The sequence below is a fragment of the Hyposmocoma kahamanoa genome, unplaced genomic scaffold (assembly GCF_003589595.1).
Source record: "Hyposmocoma kahamanoa isolate Upper Pololo Valley unplaced genomic scaffold, ASM358959v1 67, whole genome shotgun sequence".
Classification (NCBI taxonomy): Eukaryota; Metazoa; Arthropoda; class Insecta; order Lepidoptera; family Cosmopterigidae; genus Hyposmocoma; species Hyposmocoma kahamanoa.
The window spans coordinates 6,992,284-7,013,659 of NW_020653855.1; the positions used below are offsets into that span (position 1 = coordinate 6,992,284).

Here is a 21,376-nt window from a genome sequence, read left to right on the forward strand (position 1 = left end):
CAGTTAACAGGGGAAGCATAATAAATTAATAATTTATTTATTTATTTTTTGCTTTATTTAATCATTTATTGTACAGAAAAACACAAATCACATTTGATAGACCGGAAAATACAAACATAAGGTACTGCTTATTTCTATAAGAAATTTCTTCCTGCAGACCAAATATACAGCACCCAATAATTACAATAACCTGTTTACGCGCATAACAAAACAAAATTCAATTACGTAATAAAATAATAAAAAAAAACAATAGCAAACGTATTAAATTACTACAGACTATATAAATATTTAGATAAATACATATTTCATATTATAATATCTATAAAATGGATGGAACAGAGGAGAAATAGTGCTACTTGAGTCTCATTTTAAAAATAGCTACGGATTTACTGTCGTGTACAGTAATGGGAAGTGCGTTCCAAAGTCTGACCGCATGAACAGTAAAGGAGTGAGAATAAAAACCGGAATTGAATGATGGAAAAGATAATTGGGACCTAACGACAGAGCGACAAGGCTTATCCTGGGATCTGAGAAAGCTGAAACGCTCTTTCAGATACCTGGGAGACAAAGGATTATGTAGAATGTTGTAAAGAAGAGAGACGATATGCACTAGAGCTAACCGTTCAAGCTTATTTAGCAGTTCTTTAGTAGCATCTAAATAGCAGGAATCTGCATAGTCTAAGAACGGTAATATAAGAGATTTGAAATGTATACAAAATTCTGGACTAGATAAATATCCTTGCCAATGACGAACCCTTGAAACAGAAAAGGAAATAAAAAGAACATTAATAATTCTAATTACAGTTTTATTTGAAATAAATTTAAATCACACCACTATAAATGTAAAAAAGATAAAAACAAAAAAATTATCGCAACAATCGAGTTCATTATTTTATTATAATTTTCCTTCAAATACTATTAAGTAACATTAATCAATAACAAAATTTCTGTTAAGCCGAAAATCATTATAGAAATCTCGGCGCATGCCAAATTGTATACAAAACGCAAGCCCATGAGGTGGAATTTACAATATACCCATAAAAAGTTTGCATTGCAGGTACCGAAAAAAAAAATATTGCATCGTAAACTATACATTTTATACTAAAATATACATTTTGTTTCATTTTGGGTGCACTGAAACGCCGTCAACGTTAAACTGTTCCTCCGCAATCCAAAAACAGTAAAAACTACATAACTTACTATATAATTTATTACAAATAAAATAATATTACTTGCTGTTAAATAACATTTACATTACAGTTACATTAAATATTGTAATATATTAATTACATTATGCATAATATTGTTATAGTGTATTATGACCGAATAAGATAGTCCACGCCTTAGGAAGAACGCAGGGACGGGGAGCTATGTTTTCGTTCGTTCTATCATATTCAAAATTCTATTTCATAGATAAACAAATGACGCATACATTTTGTTGCCCATTCATAAGACAGATTCTACTAGGAGGTGTGGCTCTTTGTAAATAGATATTTGTCCACATTCACCTTTACAGCAGATATTTAAAATAGATTAAAAAGCATATTAATTATGTAATATGAAGTTGCCCATGTAATTAAACACCATTTACAATTTGTAGTGCCAATTTTTTAAAATTTGATAAGTGTGGTGTCAAAAAGATCAATATTAGAAAAAATGTAATAGTACATTTTGCTAATGTGGTCTTAATACACCACGGGTGTGACTTGTCCATCTTGACAAAACTGAAATAACTCAAGAAATTAAGTTAATTATTATTATACACAAAGTTATCATCACCAGGTGCTCTCTTGTAAAATGCTCGCGAGACGTCCACAGGGCCTCGTATGCCGATGCAGGCGAAGTAGCCTCGACGCCAGAGCAACATCAGGGACAGCATGATGGGAACTGACAGAAGTACTCCTGAAAAATATAGTTTAGGTGGGGTTTAAACTTAGTTGGTTTATAGATTTTTACACTGAGCAATCTGTTTGTGCCGAACAAGGTAGATTTTTTTCTAATTAGTCTGTTCATTTACGCACCAATAAGAGTGCCCATAAGAATGGCCCCGTCTCTCTCGGGGCGATGGCCGTATTTGTCCACACATCGCATGGTACGGTGGATGTCATGGAGATGTTTCATTGTAAAAGGTCGCATCTCTATCGGCTCGTGGCATCTGTGAAATAAGAACTTATATCAATTACAATAGTTAATTTATTGAATATAATGATATTAGATTTTTATTGAATAGAATAGAATTCAATATTGAAGAAGATATTCAATTTGTGATTATGGCAACTATACTAAAAAAAGAAAGAAATAAAAGAACATATTGGGTTCATTCAGTGAATAAAAAAAGAGAAGCTAAAGGCTAGTTTCACTGTCTCGTTATAGAACATAAGAGCGATGATGAAGGATTAAATAAATGTTTTAGAATGACCAAGGCACTATTCGGACGCGTTAAAGCATCACAACACAGCACATGCACACTTGTCTGACCAGACTTGTCGCGGCCACTCCGCTGCCCCACATCAACCATCCTGACACAGACCGGGATCGCATCTGAGGCGATATAACACGAGCCGTCACTAATATAAATCTAACAATATTAAATGTTTGAAACCGATGCAATTCTGACGCGTCACGACACGACACGTCAGACAAATGTAAATCCGGCTTAAGGCTCTATAGAATAGAACAGATAATTTATTTCTTATTATCAATTTCATAATATTACAATTTGAAATATAATGTCAAGGGATAACATGATCGTCATTAATTATAAAATAAAATAATTAAAACAGAAATTTAAAAAAATGCGAAGTTCAAAAATACAAATAAAAATTGTAATATTTTCAAAATACAAACGCCCAAAATTAAAAATATAATTACAATTTCGTTAAAAGAAATTCCTCTACACTGCAGAAGAATTCATTATCCAATAACAGGTCTTTCAGTCGGGAACAAAACACTTCGTCATTTGTAACACTTTTTAGACTTGCTCGTAGGTGTTCGTAAAATCGGGGCCCGATTACTGGCGGATTTCTCGTTGCTAGTTCGGTGCGATGAGCAACGGGTTTCAGTGTTCCTATGTTACGTAATATTTAAGATATATTATATATAGCTTCGCCTCTACTAAATCCGAGTTACCTATAAGCCTCTTGCCACGCTTTTTAACAGAATCCATGATGCCCAATTGGTATTCAGCAGAACCATCACATAACTAACACATAGGAGCAGCGGTACTACAAGTACGATCGGACTTATGTTTGCTGTACTTACACCATAGCACTAGAATTCGCCTTCGTCCCTTCAACAATTGGCACAAGTATGTCGACCATCCACTGCGTCGTGCAGTCGCACATGAACGGATTATTGGAGACGTCTATGGCATCAACGAGGTCCCATCTTGCGATTAAGTTAGAATCAATCTCAGAAAGGTTGTTCGAGTGGAGGTAGAGCTGAAAAAACGAACACAAGGTCAAGTTTAAAAAAGCGATGCCAACACAAAGTTGAACAGCTTGACTGTTGCTAAATGAGACACTGGAATATTTTAAACAAGGGCTATCTTTGTAAGGCAATATTATTTTTTCCTATGGATAACGAAGATAATGTTTAAGAAGATAATTTCCTTAACTTACACCAAATAGTATCAACTATAGGAAAAGATTTTGTTACATCACTCTCACATGAAAGCAAATACTATCGTAACTCAAAAATGATGGAATTGAGAAAACATGATTTGAAATTTTTTTTTAAATATTGAATCAATTTTATTGTGAATAATAGGATCATTTTTATTTAGACGTAACAATTAGTTAGGAACTGGACTTGCTCTTTGATCTCTCAATTGAATCTGGCCCAGATTCAATAGAGAGATCAAAGAGCTAGTGTCTAATCCAAACCAATCGGCGAAGTAAAATCCACCAGCCTTCGCAGGCTGCGATGCATGTGGAAAGAACGAGACAGGATTCCATAGTATAATGTCCTACGGGATTCTCATGTGGGGTAAAGCGGCAGATATTCAAACCATATTTGTATTGCAAAAACGAGCGATTCGTTCTGTGTACCGTCTAGGCTCTTGGGTTTCTCTCAGAGAAAAGTTTAAGGAGACTGGTATCATGACTGTGGCATCACAGTACATTTACTCAAATATTTTATAATCAAAAAATAATATATATTATAAAATATATAAAATATATAATATAAATCGAGTTCTTAGGTTTTCGCGATTGTTACACATTGGAAATGAAACTATTTTCCCGGACTTCGGGACTTCGGGCCCTTTACAGGTCCCATGGTCACTATTAATACAGACCATGGCACCTTATGTTTGGGTTGCGCATGGAAGATAATTGACGAAGTTGTCACAAAACTCAAGTATTACAAAAAAAAAATTTCACTAACCTCTTTAATAGGCGGCCAAACATAAGTCTCCCCAATATCATCAGCTCTTGCCAACGCCTTGGCATCAATCTCAGTCAGTCGAGGATTCAAACTTAAGTGCAGCTTACTTAAGCTTTCGAGACCGGAAAGTGAGCCCGCGCCGATACGGCGGAGTTGCGCCATATTGCACATGTGAAGTTCTTGCAATTTGCGCAGTCGCGGAAAGCCACTAGAAGAAAAGTTATTTTGAAATAGATAGTATAACAAAAACACGTAGAAGAATTTCGACGGCTCGGTAACTGGACCCGTCGCTCAGTAGCCAAATAGCAATGTTACGGTGCAGCATGGACGTGGGTTCAAGTCCCATAGTCATAGTTATTGATAACAAAAAGTTACAAGTCACACTATTAGTACTATAAGAACACAACATTTAACAATAACGAATAATTAAATGATTTACAAGAAATAATTAATACATAATTAAATCTTAATAATAATTAATTAAATAATCATTGGGACGTAAGGTTATTCTGGGCCTTGAGAGCCAAACAGTGAAAGTGGAACGATGGATCAATCAGGCGTGGGCTACATTCGGTGCCAACAAACAAACGCTACGTGTCACAATACCCCTACATCTCAAAGTCAGTCTTCGAACAGTGTGTCATGCCAGTGCTCGTCTATGGTACGGAAACCATGACTCTTACAAAGAAATCCGCCGAGAGGTTCCGAGTCGTGCAGAGTGGCATTTATTTATGTATTTATTTAAAGATGATGTCATCAACTTAAGACAAAACAATATTAAAAAAAAATACACACAGGTTCACTATACAAGGTGCCAAGTCACTACAGGTGTATACATCACTAAAAATCTAATGTTAACCAATGAGATACTAAAGAAAATATATAATTAGAAATATAAAATTACAGTAATAATTAGTTATCTATAATAGATATTTACAAGTTTCACAAGTTCAAACAAATTGCTTAGCATATACGAAGAAACTGCTTAGTATTTTTTATATTAAAAATATCCATGTCGCCGTCTCCAGTCGTAATTAAGTCATTGTATGACTGCATGAGTCTGTTCAAGGGGGCATACTTTCCAAGATTAGTCCTGCCACTAGACAAAACAAATGTTCTGACTATGGGGTACCTAGGCACTTTACGAGGAACGTTAAAATTAGTGAGGGCAAGAGCCTCTGGCGACGACATGCCTCCATGCACTATCTTATGCAAAACTCCAATATCGATGATTTGATGACACATTGCGATAATGGACGAGATGCGCTGGACAAGGCGAGTACTTGAGTGGAGTGAGGGCGCGGCATACCTCCGCAGCACTGATTGAACGACATCCGACGACACGGAGTTTAGGACTGGATGAGTCAAGTCAAGTCAAGACAAGATCGCCAAAAGTGGAAGAAATGGGAAGAGGCCTACATCCAAGATTGTAAGGATGAAATTACAGGCACATGGGACTTGTCAACTTATATCTGTGGGTGAAGGGCGCAGTGGCAATGCCCCTCAGATCTTTGCGTTTTATAGATCTAAGCGGCAATAAAATTGTTATGGGACTAGTGGATCCAAGAATGGAACCAACAGGAAAAACCGTGATATAAATAGATAAAAGGCGCAGATACAGCTACAGAGCGCAAAGGAAAGGGTATCTTTGGCGTCATACTCAAGGCACACTTTTGTTTATTCAATTGACCATTCAATCACTCAAGGTCATCAATAATCATAGTTTTGACAACGACAAGTTCTTTCAGTTAAGAATCAGTTAATGATTGTTAACATTCTACAGAGAAAGTTCTGCGACGTAAAGGTAACAACACAGAACTCCTACTAACCATCAAACGTAAAAAACTGCTTATCTAGGTCATGTCGCTAAACATCACATATACAGTTACTTTTGATAGCAAGGATTGCTGGAAGAAGGATAGTAGATCGCAGAAAAAGGCGTGGCTTGATAATATTAAAGAATGGACGGAAGTTGCGAGCTCAGGCGACTTATTACACGTCACACTTGATCGAGGGTGTGCAGAATTGGTAGCCAACTTTCTATAATTCGAGAGACACCACAAGAAGAAGAAGATTCCATTAGGAAATGAAACTATTTTTCCGGATTTAAAAGGACCTGTAAAGGGCCCGAAACGTCGGTTTGTTTGATAAAACAAATATACGCGATTTAAATCCGGAAAAATAGTTTCATTTCCTATGTGCAACAATCGCGAAAACCTAAGAACTCGATAAGATTCCATTAAGCAATAAAAAAAAATCATAACTCACGGATTGTCTTCAGAGGTTACGTCCAGTTCTTTGATAGGATTTTGGTTCAGATTCAAAAAAAGAAGATTCTTGGTTTCTTGCAGTTCCTGAAACAGCGTCTTATAAGAATACCCTATGTACACATTTACCTCTAAAAGCAGGACTCGGGACATGGTGTACAGATGGCCCAAGATACCCAACCATTTGGTTTCGAGTAGATCACTCTGAAGAAAAATGTTAACACATTCGCGCGAGGATAGTCCCAAGTCAACCTATTTAAACGTAGTGACATGTAAAGGAATATGAAAAAGCTAAAACGTTGAATTTGAATTGTAATGTCATCGCAGTACTGTCTAATTTTGCTTGCTTTGCTGTCAGTCGAACAAACGAAGACTAAAGCGTGATTGACGTATCTGTATACGATTCTAACGCCCTATAAGTTCGGTCACTTTTTAGCGCGGACCCGACGTCCGTATAATTGTAAGTCAATGGCTGTGGCAGATATTTTTCTCATACATTAAGTGTCTATACAACCTCAAATGACTTTGGTTGAATCCGCATAACAGTGAAAGTGTTGAATCAATCAATTTGAAAAAATATATTAAGTAAAGTAAAATTGAGGATATATACTAATTGCTATACGGTGTCAAAACACAATTCCTAAGGGTGCATTTATTCGAATTTCATCGCGCTTACCCCACGCGGCCGCCGAGCGGAGTCCGCGAAACCGCCGCGCAGCGACCGCGTGCGTTTAGCTGTCATGGCAAAATACGCTCTATTTAAATAGTTTTACGTTTTAACTTAAATGAGCGTACCGGACACGCGGGCGAGTCTGGCTTGAATCTGATGTAAGCGGCGGTAGCACACGCGCGATTGTATTATTCAGAAGAATTGAAATGTAATTATTAATACAAAGATCGAACCAACGTCTTCTAGCTTACCGTGCCAGACGCTATACCAACTAAGCAACGGAACGAACCAGCAGACCTCACGAATTTTGCTATGTGCTTGGGTCGTGTCTTTGTATTTGGTTTTTCAACGACTTTTTAGTCGTAGCGCCATCTATGATGAGTAGCGGGCCTTATATCACTTTTAAATATCAACGCTTAGTACAGCGCCAACAACTGACCTGTGAGTATGTCTCCGTATATTCCATAAAAAATCTGTATTTATTGTAATAAAGATAATATATCTAACGGCTGTTCCATTCCGTGGTGTGGGAAAACAGCAAACCATCTAATTACAAAACAAACGGAATCACATTTCATCGGTGATGTAAATATGTAATTTTTCCAATTTCGTTCAAAGCTCAAGTTAAACTGGTCGTTTAGAAATGAAACAATTAACGACATCCGTCAAAGGTTTCGAATTCGGGCTGGCCAATCGGAGCGCAGTTGTCACCGTAATGATTTGGCAGAATAGTTTTCAACATGCTACAATACAATGTTTTTTTATAATTCAAGTTTATGCGAAATATACGTCTTGACGTGAAAAATCCATAGGGCAATAATATAAAAGCCCGTGAGCATAATTTATGACATTACGGTCGGCTTTGCCTACATGTCATGGCACTGTTTCTTTTTAACACATTGTTAAATGTGATGAAAAATAATTAAAAGACTTTATTAAAATACGTTACGTTGTTCTACATCACTTACAAATGTTTATCGCGCGAATGTGTTGAACAAACTTAACCTTTAACTATCAGGTGCGCGACTTGTTTGTCCCGTCCCTTGATATTATAAAAAAAAGTTAGCCGTGAACATTGACTTACAAATAAATGGACGACGGGTCTAATACAAAAACCACGAAAAAAATGTCCCAAGTCAACCTATTTAAACGTATTGATATGTAAAGGAATATGTAAAAGCTAAAACGTTGAATTTAAATTGTAATGTCATCGCAGTACTGTCTAATTTTGCTTGCTTCGCTGTCAGAAGAAACAAACGACGACTAAAGCGTGAATGACGCTCTGTATACGATTTTCACGCCCTATAAGTTCGGACACTTTTTAGCGCGGACCCGACGTCCATATAATTGTAAGTCAATGGCCGTGAATTACATTTTGATATGACTTTCTTACTGTATCATTAGTAAATGACGTTTTAAGAATTTTTTAAGCCAATTTAATAAATACAAATTTCAACCAAAAAGCTGGAATTACTTTCCTTTTTCTGTTAAATGCGTAAGAAAGCTCTAGAACCAAAATGTCGGAAGGACGTTAGTTTAGTACATATTTTGGCCAGAATAGTTCTGGACCATTCGAATTGGATACTTGAAACTTTCCACACGGTGTTTTCAAATTAATTAAAGTTAACATTTTAACACAATTGATAAAAACCTGTGGCACTGTTGTTAGCAGGTTATCACTGAGATCCAATCGTTCAAGGTAGCGAGGCGTGTGCAGCATTTTGTCTGGAATATCCTTAATCTCGCACGACCGCATACGCAGGACCTGAAATGAGCAAAACATGAGCTTTGAAACTGTTGCAAAACATTGTAAATTGCCTAAGAGATATACACCAAGTAGAGTCCATGAAACATTTGCTTTTTTTACATTACTTTTTTTTTCATAAAAATACACGCCTATCCATAACAGTTGCAGTGCCACTTAAATTGCAAAGATCTTAAGGGCACAGCCACTGCGCCCGTCACACTGAGACATAAGTTGACAAGTCCCATGTGCCTGTAATTTCACCAGCACCCTTACCCTTCAAAACTGGAACGCAGTAATGTGAGCATTACTGCTTGGTGGTGGAAACAGTAAAGCGGTACTCCTCTGGACAAATTCTTTCACTGGTAGCCTATAAGACTGTCGTAGAGTTGCCTGCTTATATTTTACAGGATATGTCACGGAGACTATGCGATGGAATTACACGATTTAATTCCGCCTTCCCCTTTCCATCATCGGGGGACTAGGCGTAGGCTTGGATTCCACCCCTATATTGTGAATATTCCAAACATTCCCTCGAAGCGTTACACATTTATATGGCGAACGGCTATGGAGTGGAATTCCTTGCCTGCAGTCTTGTTCCCTGAACGTTATAATTTGGGCCTTTTCAAGAGTTAATAGGCATTATTTAGGTGTGCACTATCCATCGTCGACCTCATCGTCCTTTCCGTCAGGTGAGATGGAGGTAAATTAAGCGCACTTATTGTTACACTATTAGACCCGTAGGACTAGCATTACGGTAGGGTTAGCACGGCAGGGCCCGACGTGACGACGAGAGTGACATACGAGATGCGAGAAAAGCCGAGTCAGGAGTGAGGCACAACCCTTTCGTATAACGGAATAGAAGCAGTAGTGGGACACTACAGCGGCAACCTGAATAGCACCCTAAAAGCAGGTAACCTATCACATACACGAAATTTTTTTTCCGAAATATCGTTTGTTCGAATTTTCATTACACCGAAAACCGAATTATAACGAAACCGTTGTACTTTCAGGATACGTTGGATCTTTATCGCAAAGACACGATTAGGTTCGGTTAGGTTAGGTTAAGTTAGGTTTAAAAGAAAAAACATTTTCCTCTCAAAATCACTTTCGAGGTTATGAAAATTCGAGCAAACTTTATTTCTGGAAAATGTCATTTCGGGCTACTGATAGGTATCCCCAAAAGCATTATCATATTGGACGCGCAGTGCGCCGTATACACGCTACATAAAGTTGACTCATAGGCTACATGTGTAGAAGGACTGGCAAATGTGCTTTGAAAAGCACAACCTTAACCTGGTCGCAACAACGTGCAAACCTCTGTGCACACATATCATAGATACGGTCAGCCTACTTCTACTACCTACCTACTTACACACCTACCTATCAATTGCGAGGTGTGAAAAAGGTCGTTAGTAAAGCAGCAGCAAACCTAACAAAAAATGCCAAAAGATGGCACATAACCGCAACATTTATTAGCACACACATACTAGTACACTTCATTTCACTGGTTAAGTTATTCTCCACATCAAATTGAGCACAAATTCAGTGAATTACTACTAAAACCGTGGCATATTTTAGGCAAACCGGTGGGAAACGAGTTATATAAAATATAAAAATATAATCTCAGTACAGAGTACTAAAAAAACCGACCTCAAAAGTACGTGGAATTACGTCTATTTGCTAAGTTTTATTGAAATAGCCCCTAGTTCTCTACTATACAGGATTTGACACTGGAGATAATAAAAATAGGTTCTCACTACGACACTACTCAAAGTATATCGAGAGAAAAATTGACGCCTTGAAGTGGAGAAATAGCAAAATCAACCATTAAAGTAATTGCTCCTAAATTAAAGTTAGGCGCTATTTATAAAAATGAATCTTCATGCGTGAGGTGGATGATTTTCTTCAAAATGAAATGGGACCACTATGGAAGTACCCCCTTTCCAACAAAAAAAGAATCATGAAAATCGGTTCACAAATACCGGAGTTATCGCGTAACATACATACAAAAAAAAAGAACATACAGTCGAATTGAGAACCTCCTCCTTTTTTGAAGTCGGTTACAAAATAGCCTTTATTTGACAAGCATAAATTTCAAAGAAAACAACAAAAAATTTATAAAAATAAATTCAATTAAAATAAAAAAAGAAGCATACAAAATAATAATAAAAAAATATCAAAAGGGTCCATGACTCAGCCTCTGAGGACTATACTGATTACATAGCCATCGCCGTTATTCATGGCCCGTCATAATATGGACGCCTCGCCACTGCTACCTACCTACCTGATAAGCATCAGATGTTAATTAACCTTACCTTTAACATAGGCAAACTGGATATTGCAATCACAGTGACGTGGTCGATTATACCCAAGGGGTTTCCGCTTAGGTCCAGTTCTGTGAGCTCAGGCAAGTGTTCGAAAAGATCCGAGTTCAATGAATGCAAATCGTTGTATGCAAGGTTCAGAACGCGCATAGAAGGAAGAGGCTCGTATTCTTCCGGAGAATAGTTGCCCTGGAAAGTAAAAGTTTTGAGAATTAGTGTGATTTCCTGGCGCAAACTTGGACGTGTAACGTATTACATAAATATTTTTAACCTAGTCCTCTTTTAACATAATTTTTCATCACACTTGCTCGTAAGTAGTATGATTGCATGGTGGCTAACTTGACTCTAATGCCCCAAATAACTCCTCTTCTCTCGGGCCTTTTTTCTTCCCATTACAGCCATGGTCGGGAAGGAGTTTATTTTTAATTTGTAGCACATTGACTTACAACGACGGGTTTAATACAAAAACCACGAAAAAAATGTCCCAAGTCAACCTATTTAAACGTAGTGACATGTAAAAGAATATGAAAAAGCTAAAACGTTGAATTTAAATTGTAATGTCATCGCAGTACTGTCTAATTTTGCTTGCTTCGCTGTCGGTCGAACAAACGAAGACTAAAGCATGAATGACGCCCTGTATATGATTTTAACGCCCTATAAGTTCGGACGCTTTTTAACGCGGCCCTGACGTCCATATAATTGTAAGTCAATGTTGTAGCACAACATACTTCCTTACTTAAGTCAAGTTCAAGCTCAAGCAATGAGGTTACTTAAGTTCAAAATTAAAACGTTCGCTTAAAATGTTATCTAAACAGAAATTTTATTGCAATTCAGCCACATACTACTTAAATAATTATTATTTATTATTAACAATTTCTTATAATTGATTTTAATTATTTACTATATAAAAATTTTGCAATGTTTTTTACAGTCCATCATGGCTGTATGCGTCTTTGTTTTAAAGACCATTTTAGTTCGATAAAAAAAAACACTTGCAAAATCCATAATTATTGTGTTGTAACCATAATTTAACCTATAAAACCTAAACATTGTATTTATTGCCTCGCTAATGTAAGGAAAAACATTGTATATATCACAGACGGTAAAAAAAATACAAAACTCAACTTTTTAGCCTTCGCCTCGGGGATTCTAATAGACTTTCGTTAGTATTTTCTTATTTACCGTCCATAATACATAATGTACAATTAATAGCATTAAGAACGAAGATATCCATAATATTAACCTTAGAACTAAGTCCAAACTCATGGTACCACGATTTCGGGTAACTAAGGTAAACGATTATTTTATGGGCAACTGTATACGTTTCTACAATAAGATTCCGAAGCATATATTAAGTTTATCATTTCCTAAGTTTAAAAACTACATTAAAAATATTTTGATCGAAAAATCATATTAGAAAATTGTAGTCTTCGTGCTAGATAAAGACATATGGAAAGACAACATGAGTCTAGAGTCCTCACAATTATGATTCAACGTGTATTCCATAGCATTTAAGTAAATTTGAAAAGAGCAATCCCTAGACTTTCTTGCTCCCAACTACGCTGTCTTGTACCGCAATTAGCAGTCCTTGTGATTTACATTACACGTGACACTATAGTTACCTCAAAAGCATGTGGACCTAGCTTTGCTGCCGTCAAACGGTTATGGCTCAAATCCAAAATTCTTAACTGTTTTAAATTCTTAAAACTGCCATTCTCAATCCATTCCACTCGACTCCTGGACAGGTTTAATACTTCGATAGGGAGTTCTGCTATTCCAGTGATGTTTGTAAAGAAGTTGTCGCTTAGATCCACGTTGGTTGGTTTCAAGTCTTTTAACACTGAAAAAGAAATTAAAACCAATAATGCTAGGTACTTCCAGTCTAGCTATATTTCTGCGACTCGGGAATGAAAATCGAGACTAGGTGCGCGAAATTTCCAGAAAAACGAGAGTTACGAGACTTCTATACTAAGACTATATTAAGTAAGCAGCAAACAAGCCCGCCGGATGGATAGCGGTCACCATCGCCTATGAACGACTGCTTATTTCATATGTTTATATAATTATATACATTTGATATAAGTATAATTTATATAGAATAGAATAGAATATGTTTATTTGCCATCACAAACACAAAGAAAAACAAAATACTTAACATATTTACTTTTTTAAGAAAAGAACAAGAGACTTATGCTAAATTAACATTAAGAATGTTTAAAACATTAACAAAAACATGCATTGATAACGTGATGCCATGCCTGAAAACATTGTGAATCATTACAGGTGGTCCCACACTAGGCCTAAGCCTGTTCTGTGGCGACCCTTTTACGGTTTCAATTTATTAATCCCGACATTGCATAGCGTTACACGTTGCGTTATTCGTTACGTTGCGATTATATTTTACAAATAATAAGAACTTATACAATTTGGGTTGCGTGGTTCGATGACAGTTGCAAACCGCTGTTTAAAAGGCTGAACATATTACCTTTGCCATGCATGTACATTAGGGATATCTGCGTATTTGTCAACTCTCATCCTCAATATTTTAAAACACGCGGTGAAGTCATTCAAAGGCAAACTAGACCAAAAATTATGAATCTCTTATACCAACCTCGTTGCCATAAAGTAATTTATAAGAATAACTGCTTCAACATGTGTATAATTATTTACAATAAATTACCAAACGAAATTAAATTGTTACAAGGACATACTTTTAAATTAAAATTGACAAAATGGCTTTTGACACATTGCTTCTATAGTAATAAAGAATACTTAGAATTTACAAATTCATTACATTAATTAGAAACTATAGAGACTAAAGAAACATTGAATCCCATTAATATTTGCACATATGCTTGCAGGTTGAATACAATGTACCTAATTTTACTTAAGACCTTTGTAATTACTGTATTCTGGCAAATAAACGTATTCTATTCTATTATATATCTATTAAATCCAACATGAGAATAGGAATTATTACAGATTGCATTAAGTAGAACAGCACGAATTGAAAATAATTGTTATAACATATCAATACTACTCGATACTATCGATAATTCCGCTAATCAATCAAGATTTTGACAATCGGTTACTGCGAATTTTTCGTAATAATACCTAAACTGAACATTAATTTGCATAAAAACTGAAACACAAAAACCCACAAAACTACATAAGAACCCGCCATTTCTCTTTGTGAACTTCGCTCATTCGCTTAGATATATAGTACCATTCATTCAAAAATGATCCAAAGGGACCATAGACATACATTTTTTTACTCTGGTAATTCGCGGTTTGTGTTTGTTTGCTGTAAAACGGTGAAAATGGAAAGAAAAATAATTTGGAAAAAAAGACGATCTTTTGCTTGGAAGTGGGATTAAGGTTAAATATTTACGCATGCGCGTTTCGATCCGAGACTAATATTTTTCTTCCAATACCCAGTAAAAATGGAAAGACTTTATTGTAACCTATCATCATTGACTTACAATTATATGGACGTCGGGTCCGCGCTAAAAAGTGTCCGCACTTTTAAGGCGCTAAAATCGTATACAGAGCGCGACACTCCGCTTTAGTCTTCATTTGTTCTACGGACAGCGCGATACTGCGATGACATTACAATTTAAATTTCGAATAGGTTGACTTGGGACATTTTCTTCGTGGTTTTTGTATTAGACCCGTCGTCCATTTATTTGTAAGTCAATGCCTATCATTATTGCTGTTGTTATCCCAAATAAATAAATAAATGAATCATAAAAAAAAATCAATTTTCCACTGGTTATCGCGAATGAGATGAAAGAACTTACAGTCCCATTGCTCCTTTTTGAAGAAGGTCGTAATATTTTGATATTGGCAATCCACAGCTCCATCTGTACATTTGCAGAATCTACATATTTCGACAGCTTTGACTACTTTCAACTGATCTGAAAAACAATAAACATTTTCAATTATTTTTAATGGTATAATAATATTTTATTTTATTTCTAATTTCCTTTTAAATAACAAATTTAATCATTAATACAAAGATCGAACACTCAAAAAAAAAATTCGATCCCGCTGTATTCGAATGTATGCTAGAAGATGTCGGTTCGAATCCGACCGGATCAAAGGAATTTTTCTGAGTGTTAGATGTTTGTATTAATAATTATAACAAACTAATGGAGTAAACTCACATAAAAATAATTAAATATCAATTCAATATAAAATTTAAATAATAAATTTCATTAATAAAAATTAATATTGTTTAAAATAAAATATTTTGCAAAACGTATATGGCGTAAGGTATTTAAATTAATAATAACTTTCGTAACAACATAGGGCGCATTATAAATTTCCGGAACTGGCCACTTACATAAACAATATTTAAAAAGTAATTACAACATTTGAAAATGGAACTCTTTGGCTGTAGAATACAGTTTGTTTTTACATTGTGACGTCATTTTAGAAGTTGGTTGTCTCCATCACCATGGATATAACTCGTGAAAATTTTCGTAGTATGATTTTCTACGACTTTAAGTGTAACTTAACAGCTCAGCGGAGCTTCGCTCGGCTTCAAACTACTTTTGACGATAAAACACCATGCAAGACGACTATTTATAGCTGGTTTGCAGAATTCAAATGCAGTCGTGTGAATCTCAGTGACAAATTTCGTGATAGTCGCCCGTCCACTGCTGTGAACAACAAAAACATCGATGCTGTGCGCCGTATGATCAAAACAGACAAGCATGTGACTTACCATGAGATTCGGGCATCTAGGCATAGCCATGAGTCAAATACAATCAATACTACACAAACATTTGGGTGTGAAAAAGCGGTTCTCTCGGTAGATCCCACACAATTTGACTAAAGCTCAAAAAACGGATAGCGTCACTTGGTGCAACGCCATGCTTACCAGATTCAACGAAGGGGCGTCAAATTTGGTGTGGGACATAGTAACAGGTGACTAAACATGGATTTATAATTACGATCCCAAAACAAAGCAGCAATCGATGGTATGGGTCTTTCGAGATGAGCCGAAACCGACCAAAGTGGCGCGTGTGCAAAGTGCTTCTAAGCGGATGATTGCTTGTTTTGACTACTATTGCTTTGGAGAATCGTTGTACCGTGGTGGTGATTGGTACAAGACCATTTTGTTTGCCGGAAGTTATTGACAAACTCCGTAAAAATAACCGTAAGCGCTGTATCATCTTGCACAACGATAATGCCAGTTCTCACACGGCCAGACAGACAAATGAATTTTTAAGGTGAACAACGTTGACCTTATGAGCCATCCCGCGTACAGTCCCGTCCTGGCACCTTGTGACTTTTATTTATTTCCAAAAATTAAGAATCAGTTACGCGGTCAACGATTTTCATCACCTGAAGAGGCTGTTGAAGAGTATGAAAAATATGTTTCAGAGATGTCACGGAGGAGTGACATAAATGTTTTCAAAATTGGTTCATTCGCATGAAAAAGTGCATTAACGTTAACGGAGAATATTTTGAGAAACAATAAATTCATTGCTGACCATTTATAGTATTTTTTTCTTATTAATTCCGGAAACTTTAGTGGGCCCCACGCATAGTACAAAATAGGATGTTTTGCATTAATATTAAACGTAACTGGTTGGTGTCTTTACCATCTCACTTAGCTGTGGCCGCGGAACCTTTTTTTAACGTTATAATGTGACACAATAATAAAAAAAACAGAAGATTTAAATGGCTATAAATATATAGCTTTTGTCTATCATCATCGAATCGTTATACGTCCAGCTGCTAAGCACGGATTTCCTCTCAGGCGAGGGTTTAGGCCATAGTCTATCACGCTGGCCAATGCTGTTGGGGACTTTACACGTTTTCCAAAGGTTGTGAACCTTATTCGACGTACAGACTTCAACACGATGTTTTTCCTTGACCGAAAAGCTTATGGTAAATTTCAGATTAAATTTCGCGCATATATTCCGAAAAATCAAATTACAAATATCTATGTACATTCGAAGTATATAAAACACTTTCACGTATAATTATGAATACAAATAGGAATGTTTTGGAATACAACTAACGCCATCTATGAGCACCTTGTAGCTACTACAAAAACTCATTTGTTTACTATTATTTGAAATAGGTTTGCTGCGATTTAACTGCTACCATATCGACCCGTGTCCACTGGGCTCAGGTTCCCTATAGAGAGAGTGTTTATAAATTTCTATCCTTCATCTTTAAACCAATATGATAGTAATCAAGCAGTTGACATGATAATACTCGGAACTCAGTGTCACTACTGCAATAAATTAGTTCTTCTACTACATAACAGATGGTGGTAGTAGTAGTAAAGCTATTTGAATTGAAAAAGTACGAAAACTTGTTTATTATCGAGCAACCCCAAATCTCATTTATTTATAAATTTATCTTTAGGTCGTTGACCCAAACATGGCAAAACTAGGTTGTTGAGTTTTTATTTCATTTAATAATACCTGTTAATCTTATTTTTTACAATTAGAAAAATACGTTATTTTACCACGTAATTGATTTAAAAATGCATAAACACAATTAAATTGACCAGCATTAAGAAGTACGCATTTAGTTATTCTACTTGATACTAGATGTCGCACAACATCTACATACAAATGGTTTAGTGAAGAAGTCACATATACATATTTTATTATCTAGATAGATGCTGAAGACAACCATTTAATTTTATTATGGACTTGAGAGTTTAGTTATGATGTCCCTAATAAACTCTATTAAGTATATAGACGGCAATTATCATAGACAATCTGTGTAGGTACATGTAATCGCCTTTTTTTCCTATATTCTGGATTTTAAGTATATAACTATATCTTCAGTTAAATATCAAGTTATAATTATGACCAATAACCATATGGTAACTAACTTACCGTCGTCCGCATTCAGGCCAACAAGGAATAGAGTCAAAACGAATCCGACGACTCTTCCGTCCATGGTTCTGAAAAAAAACTTTTTATTGTTGTTTGTCTTTGGTTCTTCAATAGAAATTTAATTAATTGATTAGATGTAGCGTTTTCTACTTGTCTTTTCAACTAATGTCTGAGGGTGTTGGGCGCAGTGGCAGTGCCCTTCAGATCTTTGCGATTTAAAGCTCTGAGTAGCACTGCAACTGTTATCAGGTCCACGACTTGTTCGTCTTATCACTTGATATTATAAAAAAATAATAAGTTTTTTTTAAGTGGAGTTATTTTCCAACAAAAATCTCAGTAATACAAAAGAGCTATAGTTACAAATTTATATGAGTACCACAGTATCACGTTATCGATTTTCGTGAGGTATCTAACACTCCCTAAATGTGTAATTTGCTAAAGATAGTGTAGTAATCAAGTAAAATTATGTTTGTCATATAAAAAGTCTTCGACACATTCAAATGGACGTTGAATTATTTGACACCTCAGAACTAAATTGACTCATGTTTTCTTTATCTTACTGATAATAAAATATATATCAATAAAAAATTAAGTTTGCCATACAGTGCAGTCCCATATCTTTCTACATGTTTGTAGTAACCCTCCCTATCAAGCAAGCCCGCACAGGGACCTTCTCAGTCAGGTCCTGCCCCAGATCAGCCCGTTTGCACGGACTGCATCCGGTTTCCCAAAGGCTAGTGCCTTGGGTGAGCTGCCCCGGGTGCACGCACAGTGCCTACTTTCCAAATAGGTACCTGACACGCTCACATCCCGTTACGCACTAATTTAATGACACCAAGTAACGTCACGAACAAGCCGTGCGTGCGCCTGGTTGGTGGTAAGCGACACTGTCCATAGCAGTTCCCTATCTACCGAGAGACTACGGGCTCGACGTCTGGCGGACCCGGACTTGGGTATGGACTCGCCGGGGTTTGCGGCTAGCTGCAGAGACGAACATGTTCGTCTGCCCCGGTGGTGTGTGGCCCGGGCGTTCGTCCCGCACGCAGCTAGAGCGCCTTAGCTGCGGTCTAGTTGAAGGCCTGAGGCGAGGAGACGCGGGGGGCACGTGAGTTGCCCTTAAAGTCGGTAGCTATGTCCGGATAGTCGCAGGACACTGCTACTTGGCATCACCGGCACTAGCCCAGAGAGCTAGTATTGAATGAACTAGACATCTTCCGGTCCTTCCGGCCGCGTAGGAATTTGGGAACTGTAGAGACACCGTTCATTCGGCGTCGGGAAGTGAGCGTGTCTTACGGCTCCGGTAACTATCTGGAAAATAGGGATGGTGGTATACGTGCACCCGGGGCGGCTCACCTAAGGCACTAGCCTTACAGAGAACCGGATGAAGTCCGTGTCCGTGTTTACTACCTGACTTATATGGTCCCTACTTATGCGGGTTCGCTCGCACAGGTCACAGTGCCCTTCCCGCATAACCAAGAGGTTGATAGGGGCACTATAAACAAAGCTTACGTAGAGGGACTGTTCATAGCACTTGCAGTGCCCCTTAGAGCTTTAAATCGCAAAGAACTGATGGCACTGCCACTGCGCCCGTCACCTTGAGACATAAGTTGACAAGTTCCATGGAGCTATAATTTCAGCAGATCCCTTACTCCAAGTTCACACTGCTTGGCGGTAGAAATAGATAAGATGGCAGGACTTCGATGGACGACCTCTTCCACAAGGATATCTACTGCTACCAGACGTATACATTATGTTACATAAATGTAACATGTTTATTCAACAATGACAAGAGACGTGGCAATAGTATCCAGAGTTAAATTTATTATTACTTACATAAAATAACACTTTTAATCACATGTAACACTATATTAGTGGCAATTAACGAATTAGTTAAAAAAATATAACTGTATTTTCCTGTCCCGAAACACAGAATAACACAAAATGGCGTACTTTAATATCTTATCTTCATACTTCATTTTATCATATCGCTGTCGTTGCTAGCTTACAGGTGAGGATATAGTAATATAAGCGGAAGCGAGAATTATCAAACTCAAGTTTTAATAATCTTTATTTCATAGATAAGCAAATCGTCATACTGACTAAACCCTACTGTTCATTCGCAAGACAGATTCCCCTGAGAAGAACGAGCAAGAAACTCTAGGGTTTGCTCTTTGTATACATTTGAATACATCTATCATAATACAATATGTATTACAAACATCTTATATCTAGAATCCCTGCAAGAACTAAACGGGTCACTACCACGGATTCTTGTCATCCAAGTACGCAGAAGCTAAAAAAGCCAAGTACGCAGAAGCTAAAGGGCTAAAATACAAAAATAGTGTTATCATAGAAGAAAAAGGACACTAGTATTTAGTATACTAGTTTCAAAATTGCATAATAATTTTTGATCAATCAAACATTGTTTAAACTTAGGGCGCTTAAATAATACGGAAAACACGAAACGACACGAATTATGTATCCGGGAGTGTATTAAGTTTTTGTTTCTTAAACATCGTAAATGACAAATTTAGGTCCTATTATTATAAGAAGCGTATACATGTGGCTTCGTGAAGGCAATTGTCAAGAATAGCAAGTTATTTTTATTCCTCGTATTAATGTTAAATCTGTCACTACTTTTCATTAAAAAAATACTATTCTTGATATGAAATTACAATTTCTGAAACAGTGACGCTTTTGTGAATGTTAATCTGTTTAAACTTATCAATATTACAACTAGTACAGCGACATCTCTTGTCAGGTTCTGGTAGCTGTAGAGGTGCGTAACAAAGTGAGTAACTTCATAAGTTTCTCACAGGTACACTGACGACGAATAAATACTTATAACAGGAACTAATACAAAATTACAGCAAAAAAGACGCACGCACATGAAAAACTCATTTTAACTCGAATCAGTGTTATACGCGGACTCTTGGATACTAATGGGTGCGGGTCGGTAATCATGCAAAAGACGGAATTTACCGAAAACCGTTTCGTTATTACCAATGGTCATCAAAAGTGATATTTTGGCAAAACAGGGTCGATGGCGTCAAGCGCCATCTACATTCGGAAAGACTAATCTAATCACTCGGGTAGATAGCTTGCGAGTATGC

At 36.7% G+C, this 21,376-nt stretch overlaps 1 protein-coding gene across 2 annotated transcripts; it reads right to left on the reverse strand.

The window, feature by feature from the left end:
* Nucleotides 1-1,140: 1,140 nt before the first annotated feature.
* LOC113232190 (leucine-rich repeat neuronal protein 1-like) lies at nt 1,141-20,115 on the reverse strand. 2 transcript variants are annotated; one of them, XM_026466832.1, is made up of 11 exons: nt 20,097-20,115; nt 18,264-18,331; nt 15,195-15,311; nt 13,017-13,234; nt 11,386-11,583; nt 8,975-9,088; nt 6,655-6,740; nt 4,387-4,594; nt 3,262-3,440; nt 2,022-2,155; nt 1,141-1,902 (listed from the first exon to the last, which is right to left on the reverse strand). In XM_026466832.1, exons 2-11 carry the CDS (start codon nt 18,325-18,327, stop codon nt 1,748-1,750), a joined length of 1,473 nt encoding a protein of 490 aa, XP_026322617.1. In that variant the 5' UTR covers nt 18,328-18,331; nt 20,097-20,115; the 3' UTR covers nt 1,141-1,747. The 2 variants fall into 2 exon arrangements, with proteins under 2 accessions (XP_026322617.1, XP_026322618.1); XM_026466833.1 differs by lacking the exon at nt 20,097-20,115 and adding an exon at nt 19,116-19,126.
* Between the last annotated feature and the right edge of the window lie 1,261 nt (nt 20,116-21,376).